The 15815-nt window shown below is 46.8% G+C and overlaps 2 protein-coding genes across 3 annotated transcripts in view; one reads left to right on the top strand and one right to left on the bottom strand.

The window, feature by feature from the left end:
* kdm6a (lysine (K)-specific demethylase 6A) overlaps window positions 1–11586 on the bottom strand; it is a 27812-nt gene extending 16226 nt beyond the window's left edge. Inside the window, exons 1-6 of the mRNA XM_040202351.2 lie at window positions 10869–11586; window positions 10643–10706; window positions 8030–8138; window positions 7803–7852; window positions 5072–5130; window positions 2268–2388 (exon numbers count right to left, since the gene is read on the bottom strand). Coding sequence (XP_040058285.2) covers window positions 2268–2388; window positions 5072–5130; window positions 7803–7852; window positions 8030–8138; window positions 10643–10706; window positions 10869–11038 — 573 coding nt within the window. The 5' untranslated portion in view covers window positions 11039–11586. The remainder of the gene's footprint in view (window positions 1–2267; window positions 2389–5071; window positions 5131–7802; window positions 7853–8029; window positions 8139–10642; window positions 10707–10868) is intronic.
* fundc1 (FUN14 domain containing 1) lies at window positions 10233–15815 on the top strand. 2 transcript variants are annotated; one of them, XM_078090477.1, is made up of 6 exons: window positions 10233–10318; window positions 12803–12930; window positions 13395–13548; window positions 14112–14187; window positions 14279–14407; window positions 14845–15815. In XM_078090477.1, the coding sequence occupies exons 2-6, from the start codon at window positions 12912–12914 to the stop codon at window positions 14920–14922; spliced, it is 456 nt and encodes a 151-aa protein (XP_077946603.1). In that variant the 5' UTR covers window positions 10233–10318; window positions 12803–12911; the 3' UTR covers window positions 14923–15815. The 2 variants fall into 2 exon arrangements, with proteins under 2 accessions (XP_077946603.1, XP_040058294.1); XM_040202360.2 differs by lacking the exon at window positions 10233–10318 and having other exon boundaries at window positions 12784–12930.

The raw sequence follows: 15815 nt of genomic DNA, 5'->3' as shown, positions 1-15815 counted from the left end.
TGCATTGACGTGATCAGCTGTGAGCCTTTATTGAAAATCCTCAAACTCTCATCTGCTGAGGACCCAAAAGAAACCATGAATGAACCCTGCTGATCGGCCGCGGCCGCACGTGAGCCTGTGGTGCCGAGGCGCTACGAGGGAACGTCTCCACCCCAGGGTCACCGAGCACATGACTGCCCCTCGAGTAGATAACACACCAGAGACAAGAAGACTAAGAAAGGCACATGAGCAGATCATTCCCAGAGTGGGAAATAATGTGATTCCAAGCGATCTGTCCGTCCCCCCCCCGCACTTGGGTGGCTTCGGGGTGACAGCTTCTTTGCTAGTTGTTAAAAGCCGACCGGTGAACAAATGCAGTCGCACACAGCTTCATGCTTTAAAAAAAAAAAAAAAAAAGCACCAGCAGCGTCTCTTATGTGGGTCAGCGGCGAAGCAGGAATTGCACACGAGAATCTAGCACACAGTTAGAGAACAGACTGTTCTGCTGGTGCCGCCGTGCTACATGGGTCAGCCGTAGTGGATTGGTTACTGTGTAAAAAAAATGAAACATGGTTGCCCCTTGAAGCTGAATATCAGCGGTCTATGCGGCGGCAAAGGAGCGGCACGCGCGCAAAGTCATTTTAAGCAGAGCAACGAAACAGAAACACTCAAGAAACCCAGATGCCTAAATGTCAGAAACCACACACAGACGTTACCTAGATGGCTGGCACGCCGCACTCCTCCTGGAGACCCACTGCATGCTCCCGTAGTCTCTCCTGTCCCTCCTATCCTTTCTTCCTTCCTTCCTCCCTTCACACTTGCTCTGCCACCAGGCAGATAATACAGCAGGATCGTCAGCTTGGCATTCCACCTCCCTCCCCATGTCTCGCCTTCTTCACTCTGGTGTGTCTGTGTGTGTGTGTGTGTGTGTGTGTGTGTGTGTGTGTCTCCCTTTCTGCCCCCCTCCTCCTCCTCCTCCTCCTCTTCTTCTTCTATCCCAGTGTCACCGATTACTATTCAGCAGACGGCTGCAGAGAGACACACAATACCTCAAAGCTGGAACAGGCAGCAGCGCACACACACAACCCCCCCCCCCCCCCCGTATCTCACCTCCTTTCTCGGCTCTTCTCCATGGCCCGCCAACTCATCACCTCACTAATATGCAGCTCACAAACGCACTGTAGCAGATCTCACTTCTCCTCCCTCGCAGGCTGAAGTAGCAGCTCCGTGTGGTCACATGCGCGGCTCCTAATTACTGTCATCTTCCATCACTGCTTCTATGCCATGTGAGGACGGAGACAGACAGAGAGGCTCTACGATGCCTCCATCCTCAGCACTCGTCATCTGCAGCAAACCGTCTCTGCCCCCCCCTCCTCTCCCGCTCTCACATTTCTCCCTCTCCTACCTTCCTTCAATCTCTGCTTCTCTTAACATGCACCCTCCCTGTCGATATCTGGGCAGTCCTGTGTGTTTTGTATGTGTGTGCGTTGCTGGCGACGAGCCAGGACCGTGGGGGGGATGGGGGGGGCTGGGTGAGGACGTGCAGCACGTGCAGTCTGCTTAGGCCAATACTGTACCACCAACAGACACACAACCACGCACACACACACACACACACACACACACACACACACACACACACTGCATCCCCCGCAAGACACTACAAATCAGGAACCGTTGAAATCCGCTATAGCGGCTTTGCATAAATACAGAATACCGGAACAAAAATCACACAAATAGCTGGAGCCGGTATTGGTGGCAATAGGGCCGATTTATTCAATTCACTGTTCGTGTGCTTTAGCCGTTGGGACGGGAAGTTAATCCTGCTTGTTATTCCGATTCATTAAAAGATTTGGATAATTAACCACTAGACACCTGCGTGCTAATGCACCTCATGGCATGATGAAGACTCCTGTGACGGAATGTCTGAAGTAGCACAAGGCTCGGGATCCGATGGCAGTTTGTGCCCGAAGGTGAGCAGCACTCTCAGACCACAATATGTCCATAGGCTCCCCTGAAAGAGCCCCCCCCCCCCCGTTACTGCGGGGCCATGTACGGCTCAGAGGAGTCAGGCTGGTGGGCGAGGTTTAGCTCAGACAGACGGACAGATGATCCACCAGCCTTTGTTAATCCCACGAGTAGGGCGCACCACGAGTAAGAAGTACACAAAGCAGACGGGCCGCAGTGGAAAATGACTCCACGTGGACGGCGTAAATGACGCGCCGCTGGACCCGACCACGAAACTGAAATCATTAACAGGATCCCACCTTGAGAATGCAGGCATTTACCTTTAAGCTCGACTCGTAGTCCGTGTTGACTTTAAACATGAGTCCCAGTCTCAGGTGAATCTCTTTAGATCTTGAGAAGCCGGGGTCGATGTAAAGCACCTCCTGGAACGCCTTGATAGCCCTGGAGAAACGAAAAAGGAAAAGATGAACGAAGGGACGTCCACTCTGACAGCTGATCCATTTTGTTACAGTGCCAACATCCGCTGGCCCCATTCTGCTACCACCTCAACTCAAACATTGCAACACAACTCCACGTGGTGATAACTTTGATAGGACATCCTCACTGTAGACTCCGCCGTCTATGGCTGTCCCGCTTTTCTCGCCTGCATTTTAATATTGAACATTAATACCACAAACTATCGAGAATTGCAATCATTTGCACTGAGAAGCCTTTGGCAACATTTACATTACGCAAATTAGGAGGGCAGATGTGGTTTGTCTACAGAAGATAAGCCTGTAGCGGCGTTCATGGTGTGCTTGCAAGCTGGAAGGTTTCCGCCTAACGACAAGGTGTCCTTCATTAGAGACGCCACAGGATGTGAAATCACCAGCGAGGTCAGAAATACATTCACCGCTGCGGCGCTTATTTTAACACAGGCTGATGATTCGCTCACCCGTGGAAACGTGGTTAACGTTGGTTGTAGTGATGGGTTATTGGTGAGGAAATGGACTCTTTGTTAAAGCAAAGGATCCACGCTCGGCAGAGGACATCTGGTCCTGTGGCCTCAAAGCGAGCTTCAAAAGTCAGACGGACGGTAGATAGGAGCGAAAGGAGCGGCTGTCGTGTGCGCAGGAAAACACCCCCGTTCCTTTCTCCCTGTGCCTCCTCCCTTTTCATCGGGCTCCTCCCTCTCTCTCAGTGGCAGAATCCTTGGTCTGACTCAAGCAAAGAGCGCCTCTCTCGCCCCTCGAGAAGAGGGTCCCTGACGACGACGCACAAAAAACGTCCAAACGCGCAACGTTTATCCACCTCGGAGAAGCTTTGGATGGACTCTTAACCGTGGAACCAGACAAATTCCTTCACAGGCTCCTGTGGACGGCCAGGGCCGCTCGGAGGTAACATGCACCGTTTGACAGCTCAGCATGCCTTCAGGGCCTCGGGGTGATGCAATCCCCTCCTCTCGAACCCAACTTGACACGCCCCCCCCCCCCCCCCCTGGTCCCCCTTAAGACATTCCACAGGCCTCGGCGACAGCGACATGCAAACCTGGCAGAGCAACAAAACTAGAGGCCTTCAAGGTCATGGATGGATGGATGGATTGATGGATGGTGTAGCGGGGCAGCAGCAGGAGGAACAGACTGGCGTTAAGGGGGAGGTGTAGGGGTGCAGCTCGTTCGCGCTGCAGGAGCAAAGCGCTCTGAGTTTAGCTCACACTCCCTGTTGCACTGTGCTCGCGACCATCAGGACGTGGACACGTGATCGGAGACTTTACATTGGGGTAAATACTACATTTCCAGGATATTCATCAATAATGACTAATACTAAAAAGAATATTATAAAAGGCAATGGCGCGTCCATGAATATGAGACACTAGATTACTTTAAATTACAATTCCTCCTCCACATTGTAAGGCTCGGGTTATGGTTAGGTGCTATGCACAGACTAACTTAATGGTAACTGTGGCCTAAAAGTCCATTCTCCATGAATTTAGCAGCTGGGTTTTAAACAAGAAGCAGCAGCATTTGTATAATGAAAGTACAGCACATAAAGTCTAGTCTAGCCGTTGGTGGTTCAGGAAAAAAAAGGGAAGAAGTGAATCCGTCAATTCCGTGATGCCGTGGGACAGAGCCATACGGATCGCTGCACATGATGTGGTCCCACTGGGGCCCAGCTCGTCCCCAGTGGGGGGAGCATATGGGCATCACATACGAATCAGGAAAGCGAGTTGAATTGACTGCATCCCATGTGCAAAAAAAAATGTAAGCCACCTTAGACGATTTGTATTTGGAAAATTCCCACTCATACTTTGGATGGTTAAAATGTTATCTTGTCTTCCAGACAAACCCGTCCACTGATCTCTCCTGCATCACATCTCCTCAGTATATGAATGCAGCCTGCAGCCCGGATAGAGATCCCACATTACCACAAACCATTTGCTTCAAGGTTCAAGCCCTCTTTGTGGCTCTTCAGCTTCTAGCGGCCTTCTTTCTTGCAGGTATCAGGAAAGTGAATGAGCTCCTTGTTTCAATGCCGTCGCTACACAACACATAGAGTTGGAGCTCAGCAACACACGTGTTTCAATGGTCTAACTGAGACGGGACTCCTTTACCATGAACTGGTTTACTTGTTCCCCTGCAGATGACCCCCACACACCCGGTGGAACACATGAAAACAATCAATGGGGGTTTAATCAAGAGGACTAGCCTCCAACACAACAACGGCTCCACATGTGTTGATTTTAGACATTGCATCTTGTTAGTTCTCCAATACTTTTAAACAAAAAGGCGCACTCTGCCTCTTGGATGGTTCATCTGACGGTTCAGCAATGATGGTTTCCGTTTGTATTTGAAAACCAGTGAAACAAACACAAGTAACTACAGTTGAGAGCTTTTTCGAGGCGTCCTTTAGGAAGCAAGGCTATCCGTTTCTCCCTGTTTACAGTGTTTGTGCTAAGCTAGGCTAACACAATCGGTACTGAACACACAGATGAAATGATGATATCAATGGTCTCACCCAACAAGAAAGCAAAGAATGTCAATATTTCTTCAAGTTAAACTAAATGTTTGATTACCAAAAGGCCATAATCATGGTAAATGTGGCGGACGCCGTGCATGCAATGAGTTTCATTTATAAAAGGACTTACCACTGAAATGCGTTGTGATGGAAGTAAACCATGCCAAGGCCATATAAAAAGGCAGCATTCTGGGAAAATAAAGTATTGGAAAATGGTTACAAACAGAAGAATAAAACCCCTTTTGCACACTGTAATACTTAAGGTTCAAAACGTGATGAGGAGACAACAGCTGGCAGTTGTGATCGTGGTTGCGTGGCATTGTCATAGCGTGTGGTCCAACACGTCTGCACCAATAAAAGGTCTACACGCGACATTACACGTTCAGCCGTTCATTCCTCTGCTAGATAACATACACAACACCGTATACAACATGCCCCTCTCCTAAAGTCTCTGTGCTCTCCCTCCCCACAGGCTTCTGTGGATGGTGGTTCTATGTGATGGTGGTTGCCCCTGCAGTGGTCCTGCTGTGCGCCTGGCTTACTACTCACAATTACTTGAATCATTTCTGTCATAGGAATTGCATGATTATACATTGTTCATTCTGTACACATGGCATCCATTGTAGTCTGTCCATCCTGGGAGTGGGATCCCTCCTCTGACGTTCTCCCTAAGGTTTCTTCCCTTTTTTCCCCTCTTGGAAGGGTTTTTTCATTTTTTGGGGAGTTTTTCCTGTGCCGATGGTGGGTTTCGGGACAGAGGATGTTGTATGTGTAAGGACTGTAAAGCCCTCTGAGGCAAATTTGTAATTTGCGATTTTGGGCTATACAAAATAAAATGAATTGAATTGTATATTCATTTGTAGCAGAAGCCCCTTCAACACAAAACCTGCTGGTTATTAGCTTAGGCAACTTCACTGTTTAACAAACCACGCAGACAGTGGGCAGAACGGACCGTCACATAAAGTTATTGACGAACATTCAAAGTAGCAGAACTAAAAAGAACAATTAGCCAAGACAATACGAAAAGGACATTATTCTTATTCTTCCAAATATCTGTTAATAATAGTTCATTTTATGAAGTGATCATTGAGTCAGTATCCGCTGTGAGCTTCTTTCACGTCGAGCTGGGCCACACTCTGCAGAAGTTCATTTAGGTTTGCGTTTGACATTTACAATGAACTGAACAACCTGATGGCAAACATAACACATCATACAAAGAGAAGAGGGAGTGGAGAAACACACAGGCCATCATTTACTGAACTTTCATGATCAGGATGATGTAGACACATCTTTGCTGGCTTAGTGTCTCTTTCCCAGTTAGACCTCTATTTGGTTAATCACCCCCATCCAGCCCATACCAATGAAAGCCCTCACAGAGAAAATACTAAAAAACCCTCTCGTATCCATAATATAAGACAACATCTTTGTTAAGGTCCCACCTTACACCCACAAAGGTTTTCAGTGAGTTATTCTAGCTCATTAGACCTCTGCTCAGAGTGAAGGTGGGCCAGAGCGTTAAAGGGAAATTTATTAGGTCACAAATCCTCATCTGCCAATAAGAATGATGGAGCTGACATTTGTCCAGACCCAAATAGTTAATCAAAGCCAACAGTAAGATGTCACTCAATTAGTCTCAGCCAGATTAACTGCAAGGGAGTGCTGTATACCCCTGAGGGATCACGTGGGATCTGAACTACTTCACCTGATACAAAAGGTCGGGTTGGGTAAACGCCACAGAAAAAAAAACAGAAGATGATGTGACACTGCACATTACGCATCGAATGCTCTTTTCCAAAGGCAGATGGTGGTGAACAATCACCGGCTGTGAGCACATCTGGTTCTGCTCTGCTGGTTGGACCCCTGCTGAGGTGGTCGACCCTACGGCACGTGTGGCTCCGCTGGCTGGACACTCTGCATTGACCGAATAAGCATAAACCGCAGTAGTCCGGTAATACAACGCTCAGCTACCACGACCATGTCAACAACCAAAGCACAGCTAGCTCTGCTAGTTATCTAGCTGACACTTCCACTTTCTACTTAATACTATATCGTAACACAGATCAGCCATCCTCTATGGATCAGAGGGAATGCAACCACAAACGTATAATGTAATCTATAAAATCATTCATGAGAACAATCGTTTCCACCGCGACCTTCCGGGGTCTTTGTAGGAACGAGTTTTAAAGCAGCAGCATTGACATATGAACATGTGACAGCACGTAAGAGAAACAAGAAGAGCCGGACACGCCAACTGTCAAATAAGCAGCGACTTGCATCCACCCAACGAGGTCCCTTCCTGGGGTCCATAGTGGCTGTTTCACTTAGGTCACTCTGTGAAGGCTCTTGCTTGCCGGTAACCTGAAGAATCATGCTCCCTGTAACATATGGGCCACAGGTGAAGCCCTAACACAGAGTTTACGGCCACTCTCGAGCATCTGGAAGCCGCCCACTTGTTGCAGGGTCTCTCGGGCACACAATGCACACCGCTTCTCAGCGGCCTTACTGCATGCAGTCAGCGGTGCAACACATCCGCGTGTCCTACGGGCGGCGAACACACACACACACACACACACAGCGGGCCGACAAGCTGCCCAAGCTTCTTGTGCGCAAAACAGTGAAACTACCAGACAGGTAGTTGCTCTTACAGGTATTAGAACAGAGGTTCATTTTACATTGCAGAGCAGAACTTCTACATGACCTTGCAAATAAAGAAAATACTGTTAATAGCGTTTGTACTTTTGGCTTATGCTGCAAAACTGGCCGCTCTAACTTCTAAGCGTCGTTGGGTGGACACTGCAACGCTCTGTTCAAATAAAGACTCACCAGAAGCACACCACACAAACACATTGGATCCAACTCACCTTCCAGTAGTCCGGCTGTAAAGTGAAGTACCTCTGGTATGCCGATAATGCTGGGAAAATGGCGCGATGGAGGAGAGCATGTGACAAAGAAGGAGGGAGAAACACAGAAGGAAATAAACAGTTAGTGGCAATGTTAGATAAACGAGCTATCATGTCTTCATTTATTTGGATGCCCTTTTGCCAAATGATATCAACGGGCAGGCGCATTTGCACATGGACACTCTCACCTTTTGAGTAGTCCTCCAGCAGGAGGTTGAAGTGGCCCAGCTGGCAGAAAATGTCAGGGTCCACTTTCCCCTCTGCTTTCAGGATGAGGGCGTCATAGCAGCTGACGGCCTAAACGAGACGGCAATACCAGCGGAGCGTTAAAGGCGAGCTACGCGGCTGCAAGGAATGATACCGATCTTAAAGCATTGAAAAATCTAAATTACAAGCACATTCCACCAAAACCATCACAATCCATTATGAAGGGTCGATGTTGCAGACTGCTTGGGTTTGCCGGAGGTGGTGATCGCCCACAGCAGACGGTATATTAACAAAAAAAGATCTTCCAGAGCGGTTTTAGCTGGTCCGACCGGCGAACGGTACGGTCGACAGTACGCCAAAGTCGGTGACGAATGACTCACGTCGGCCCCACTGCAGAGGAACCATTAGCGAGCGTGTGAGACGCTAAAGAATTAGCATGAACGCAATACGTTGTGTTATTAAAACAGTCAGATGAGTGAACGTCGGGTATTGTTGTGTTTATACAGCCTCAGCTTTCGGCATACGCTATTCAGTTTTAACCTGACTGAAAAAGGCGCCAGCTTAGAAATTCCTAAAATCAAATGATTCAGATGTGAATAAGCAAAAATGATGTTAATGTTTCTTATATTTGCTTCATGTTTTGATCATTCTGGATGACACTGCAGCTCCATAGAAATAACACAGTGAGCGTGCAAATACTGATGGTAGTGACACAAACTATTGCGTACTTTAACAAACAGTGCGTTTGCAACGGTTTAAAAGTTGTTGACGGAGAATCTTTTCAATAAAGTTGACTCCGGTTCTTTTTAATCAGAAAAATGCAGTTACGTTTTTGCTTTTGGGGAACCATTTTCCTTGCAAACTGCAAACAAATCTAAATCTTCATGAGTGACTTAAATGTATTTTACAAACACACACGTCAATACGATGCAGCAGATGACATCCATGCATTATAGCACACACACACACACACACACAATAAGAGCTGGCCTTATGCCAAGCTCATGAATTTGTGCCACATGGGTTACGTGTGATTCAGCAAATTTAACAATATACTCCATTTTCAGAATGTGCAAAGTACGGAATCGGGATGGGACTCAAATGAATGGATGTTGTTGTGGACGATCCGTTTAAACTGTAACTCATGCTCAACTAACACTGCCCCTTCCCCCATGTTTTAAAATGCAAGAGTCCAGCCAGAACATATAAAGGGAACTTGGCATCACACACACACACACACACACACCTCTGAATGTACCGGTCTGTACTGGTCGGGTATCCAGCAGAGTACGCAGGACACTGACAGCAGTACAATGAAAAAGGTACTAATGGCTGAGCCTAATCTGAACGCTCACCCCTCATCCAAATAAGCAGCCGGCCCTTCCACGGACACCCTGCAGCCACATGCGGCCAAACACACGAGCGTCATGAAACACGCACCGCGCGTCATCCCCGTTAAGTTACCGGAGCGGCCCTGGCGTCCGCTTTCTAATGGACCATCTTTGTTTCACACACACACACCGGACGCCGTCGTCGTGATGTGGCGTTTGCAAATGGTGATTAGCCTAGCCACCGCTGCTAGTTAGCTAGCATTACGTTTTGCCTGGTGTCCCCCCCCCCCGCCCGCCCCCGCCATCTTGGGCCAATACACCCAACAGTCATTTCTTTTTTGCCAACCTTTAATAAAACACCCATTATATGAGTTTATTTTGACGGCGGTGCGACATAAGGACGTGCACGGTGGCAGTGTGAGTGTGTGTGTGTGTGTGTGTGGCTCGGCGGAGGGGAGAAAACCCGCCGGGCGGCTAGCCGCTACATGCTACCACCGTGAACTGACGCACAACCCCAAACTCTCCGCGGCCGTTAGTGACGACGGGGGACGGGTGGTTCAGTGGGACGCGGATATTCGCGTCAACTCAACGTCCCTCCTCTCGTTCGGGACATGTGCGCTCGCCCTCCTCCGAGCCCAGCCATTCATCCGGCTTTCGGAACCCACATGACACAAGTCGGGGTGACACGGTGCGAAATCGTCACCGCAGAAGCGCTTCGGTTTAGCGCCACTTGCGCGGCGAATGCAACGAGCGCAGCAACAGCAGCAGCCGTAACAACAACGTGCTCAAAGCGCACGCACACCAGTGCACGAACTCACGGCTGCCTCGCGGGGCCCGTTGTGTTTATAACGTGGCGACAAAACACGCTCCCAACGCTCGACGCGGAGCTATCACGTAGCATCGTACGCTCTTCAACAGACCTGCTATTTATTTAGCAAGGTAGATATTCATTCCGTCCTGCGATTGTATCGCCTGGGCTCATTTAACATTGATAAGACCGAAATGTACCGGAGCAGTTTTACCCAGTTTATTCATTGCAGCGATCGCGTGAATAACTCTGTACTGTTAGCCGCTGGTTCAGCTTTAAACTTGTGTAAATTGAGGCTTGTGTGTGTTGCTGCTAGCTGTGTGTGTTGCTGCTAGCTGTGTAGCAAGAAGGGGGGGGGGGGTCCGTGCCACTTATTTCAGGGGGGGAGGATATGCACTAATCAGAGGCGATAACCGTGAGAGCGGACTGTGTTCATATTCCGTGGCATAAGTTACCTTTAACAGCAAGGCCTTCGTTCTGGCGCCATCTTCTTGAAGCCTATGAAATCCAAACAGTGAACTGCAAGTAGAGGACAGACAACACACAGGCGGTTCCGTGTTACTTGGAAGGGGGGGGGGGAGGCGGTCACATTTTGTTTATTTTAAAACTGCGACGAACAACACGTTTCGCCAAATAAATCTAGGAGGTGGCCGAGGCCGTTTACACGGGAGGTCGTCTAACCTGTCGGTTCCGTCCAAGCGCTCTCTTTCTTGCGCCGTTAGCTTCGGAAAGTCCTCTTCGATATCGGTCGCTGTTCCCGACGCCATTTTCTCCTCGTCATTACCAGCAACGCCGAGGCTCCGGGCAGCGGCAGATGCGGCGGCGGCGAGCGACACTCCGCACGATTTCATGGGAAAGAAACGGGAAGCTCGACGGGAGCGAGGAACTCCGGCGAAACGCAGTAACAACGAAATTGTTGCACAGCTAACGTTATCCAGGACTAAAACGGGGCGTAGCGTAGTTCTTGCCAAATCCTCAAGGAAATGATCCCTCCAAGTTACCTTGCACACTCCTCATTGTACATCAAAACACAGCGTGTATTCCAGTGCCAATGTATGCATGAAGTTGATGTAATGTTGGGTTTTGGGAGTGAGGGTTACTTGGTAATGTCGCAAACTTCCCCAACCATCGGCTCAAAGTTGTTGTAATTGTGTCACATAGGCAAACGCACGCCGCCGCTGTCGGAACGCCCTCCGTTCGCCTCGGCCAATCGGCGGCCGGCGTGTGCCGCCACGTGACTGTCTCAAGTTGATGTGTTGCGAGCACGCGGGCGAACACGCGCACGTACACATCAATGTGGGCTTCCCAAGGCCCGCGATTGGCTCGTCACGTTATATTATGATTACGTAACTGTATTTTAGAGCAAACCCTATTGGTCGAAAAAGCTGTCAAGTACGTTTATTGCAACGTTGCATTGATAGAAGTATTAACGACTATATTGTATCTCAATTATTATATTACAAAACTCTTTATTTGTAATTCTCAAAAATAAAATATGTTGTGATTGTATTATTTTGTTGATTAATATGACTTGATGGAGCATACATTTTTTGGTGAAAAAGACTGCATTAATTAAAAATTGCAAAAAGTATCTTATTTGAAATGGAACTTTCTTTTGGGATTTTAATATACATTTGATAGTTCGAGCCATTGCACCGAGCAATGTGATTTTTTCATTGGATTTGAGAACATTCCAGAAAACAGACAATGGCCAAAAAAGCTTATGATACCTTCCTGTATTTGGCCAGCAAAGATAATCTTAAGAATTGATGTTTTGTCAAAGTAAAGAGGTGTGGATTCTCAAAGACCCGATGGTAGAGGACGTCATTTAACCTATTTTGGCATCTTAGAATAAAAAAAAATGTGATGTTGTTTAAGATCATGATGTTGATTGGGGGAATTGGATTTGGAAACACTGGGTTGGGTTGTTTCAGTTGGATAATCAAACGGTTTACCCTTTCAAGATTAACAAACTTCTATAAGGGACAACAGAAAAGCCTCAAAATATAAAACAAGACGTAAGAGTAAAGGATCGATGGAACTAAACCATAACCAAATAGCATAGCCATTGATTGTTTTCTCTCTCCTCTGTTATTTAAATTTCGATTAAAAAGCTTTGACAGTAATACCTGCAGAACAGGCAAGAAGGTGGTGGTGTGAGACAAGTGCCGTCCTCTCCCAGGTCCACGACCCATCCGTTTGCACACACTAGGTTCGTTTCTGTCCAGAGCCTGAAAAGTGATCTAAAGTAGGGTTTCTGCGGAGGAAATAGATAGCTAGTGTCGTAATAATAATAATAACTGTATTTACACAGCACCTTTAGAAGCACAGTTGTACAGATATTATTAATAAATAAATACAACCAGAAACCCCGAGCATATGACGTAATTTGTTTGGAAAACGATCATAACATGCTGAAATGTGGAGAAGAATAAATCACAACGTACACAAAGTGTAACATTTAAAAACAAAGCGACGTTACATCCAAATCCCGCCGAGTGACGACAGGAAGTGAAGACGTCGGTGATTGTGTGTGTGTCCCCTGAACGCGGCTGTCCACCTTTTCCCCTCTTTTTCCCCCCCATTCACCGACCCCCGTCCCCGCGCTCCGGCAGCCGCCCCCCCGCTGCGGTGTCTTCCGCTCTCCGGGCGAGGCGCAGTTCCTCGGCAGAGAGACGGCGCCTCCACCGGACGGCATCTGAGGACACACCGGCGCACTCCAAAATGGCGAACCGCGACAAGGGTAAGCAGGGCCCGATAGATAAGTACGCCGTTATCCGGTCCGGCACCGCGGTCCATTCCCAGCGGGGGGGGGTTAATCTCGCTATCGGACGGATGTGGGTAGATATTTGTGGATATTCTCTCCCTTTTGACGGTCGTTTTTTTGTTTTAGTCCGCGGACGTTAACTTTTCATCCGTGGCTTTAGCCTCGCCGGTGTGATGCTAACTTGTTGTCAGGCCGCAGAACTTCACCAAGTTGTTAAGATAATGGTCGTGTTGAAGCTTTTTTTATTTTACCGTAAACACGAACCGTTGAGGTTTATATATATGCGTCTAAGTGTGCTAAGTTCGTAGCAACTTGTATAATAAATATGTCAATGCTGCTTTTTCCCATTCCTTTTTTTTAGACAGTCACTGCTGCGTATCATCCATTCTGTTGCTAATACGTGACACGTTTCGCTGCTGTTGGTGTTTTCTGTTGTAAAGAGCTGGAGGAGGAGATTTACGACAAGGTCGTGGACCTGACGGAATACGCCAAACGACAGCGATGGTGGAACGGCCTCTTCGGGAAGAACTCGGGCCCTTTGGCGGAGAAGTACTCCGTGGCCACGCAGTTAGCCGTCGGGGGACTGAGCGGATGGTAAATATGTCCCTCGTTTACTGTCGTTTTTCTATGGACTACTGCAAACGCTGACAACATCGTTTGACATCAGGGGAGATGCATTGCACAGGGTTCCTGGGGCCTTGGATTGTTACTCCATCGCTCCTGTGCAACAACAAAGTCCACCCTTTCTAGCCTAATTGTGCACTTAGCACCTCGTACTTAACGTTTGCTGCGCTTTGATGCATTCACTGACATGCAAATCATTTTGAGATAAGGCCGAACATCATTCTTGTGGAGAGGAATTGCTGTGCAGCATTTTAGATGCAAAGTGGGAGGAGTGCAAATATAAAGCGTGCACACATACAAGTTAAGATAACGACGAGTTGCCAATCCAGAGAAAATACAAGATGTAAAATTCCCAAAATACATGACGTGTAGATCATAGCTTTATAAACCGATTAAAAGTAGGGATCGGTCTACGTGGGGCTGCGTATGTTTATGTCTGTACAATACTAGGAAGATTATATGGTGTATATACAATTCTTATGATTCCTTTAACGTCCATTGAAGCCCATTCTTTATGTCCCAATTTATTTTAGGTGTGCAGGGTATCTCTTTCAGAAGGTCGGAAAAGTTGCTGCTACATCTGTAGGAGGTGGTCTTCTGCTGCTCCAGGTATTCTTGCAGAACTTTAAAGAAGTTCATAAATCATTGTGGTGAATTTGCTTCACGTCTATATTTAATTTTGCCACGTCTCCTTCTCCAGATAGCCAACAATAGTGGTTATATCCAAGTGGACTGGAAGAGAGTGGAGAAGGATGTCAACAAAGCTAAGAAACAGTTAAAGAAGGGCACCAACAAAGCCGGCCCGGAGATAAACACGTTTGTGGAGAAGGTAAGACGTGTGTGTGTGTGGGTGTGGGGTTGAGACGTCCCGGTGGCCTCGTTGTCAAGATGCTTGCTGTATAACCACAACGTCTTCCATTTGGTTTGGAGCCCCGAATTACATGTCATGCTTCCTTTCTCGAAAAAAAAGTGGCATTCATCATTTTCTCAGTGCATCAATTAAATGATGCACTTCAAATGATGAGTTACCAAAACATTTGCCGTTTTATAGACGAACATGCTGGATTCTCATCCTTCCTGTACTAGCTTAATGTTCTTGCTTAAAAATGTATTTAACCATATTGTACAGTATTCTCCTGACCCTGCTGTTGAAAATTCAGGATACCATTTAAAAACAAAATGGGGCTTTATAACTTAAAAGGTGAATTCATGTCTGTTTGGAATGTTTTGTGACTTGACGTATACTGAAACATTTCTCTTCTTCAGTCCACAGAGTTTGTGAAGAAGAACATTGTTGTCACAAGTGGTTTCATTGGAGGATTCCTGCTGGGCCTGGCATCTTAGGGTCTACCAAAAAAGAACAGTCTCTTTTTATTTTTGATGTTGTGAGAAAATCTAGGAAAATGTTATAAGTCATTGCCGAAGGGTGTTCGACGGCAAGCAACCTATTTAAGATCAGCTTGCAGCTCTGTGTTTCTCCACAAGCTGCACATCCTTTGTCCAATTGAAAACGGTACATGTGACAAGAACTGTCAATTTAGAATGTGGACCTTCTGGAAAAGTAATGTACAGCAAAGGTTGTAATTATTACTGATCAATGGAAGGGAAGTAGGAAAAAAGTGTTTCACACTTTGGCCCCATATGCATTTTTGATTCAGATTATGTTTTGGTCATTTTGCCTTCCTCAAGGTCCACGATGGATAATCCAATACTTGGAGAGACCAGGATGACCTCATAAAACACTCCCCTTTCCAGGCTCAATAATGATTTAAATCATGCAAAATAGTTTTTCAAAAGTGTTTAGGCTATCGGAATGTTTATTTATTTATTTTTACCAAGCTGTTAAGTTGAAATCAAGAAATATTGTGTATCGTTATCGTTGCCTTGTTGCACACAATTAAGCCAAACATAATGCAGCTAAGTGCAAGTAGCGTTGGATTCACCTTCAGGTGGTGTCTATAGGATTCCATCAGTACCTGTGTTGTATTTTTCATTTTCAGACAGTAAGATCAATCATCCTCCTAAAGGATATTAGATGTTATGCCTTTTCTTTTTTATTAGAGGTGCCATATACTTGATTGGTTTTATTCCCACCATCCCTCCCTTCACCATATATGTGTTTATTTTATTTTATGTAACTTGTGTAGCGATACATTGATTCTTTTAAGTACTGAATGCAATGGTTTGTCTACAATGTAAGTTTAATGAACAAATACAAATAAAAACAATCGGTTGAA

This window comes from Gasterosteus aculeatus, chromosome 16, assembly GCF_964276395.1.
Source record: "Gasterosteus aculeatus chromosome 16, fGasAcu3.hap1.1, whole genome shotgun sequence".
Taxonomy (NCBI): domain Eukaryota; kingdom Metazoa; phylum Chordata; class Actinopteri; order Perciformes; family Gasterosteidae; genus Gasterosteus; species Gasterosteus aculeatus.
The sequence above is the reverse complement of the archived record's forward strand: the minus strand, read 5'-3'. Positions and strand labels throughout refer to the sequence as shown.

Excerpts from the sequence above, each read along its gene's own strand:
- fundc1 (XM_078090477.1), top strand. Across the intron at positions 14,188-14,278 it reads GTGGTCTTCTGCTGCTCCAG|ATAGCCAACAATAGTGGTTA; the intron begins GTATTCTTGCAG and ends CTCCTTCTCCAG. Across the intron at positions 14,408-14,844 it reads TAAACACGTTTGTGGAGAAG|TCCACAGAGTTTGTGAAGAA; the intron begins GTAAGACGTGTG and ends TCTCTTCTTCAG.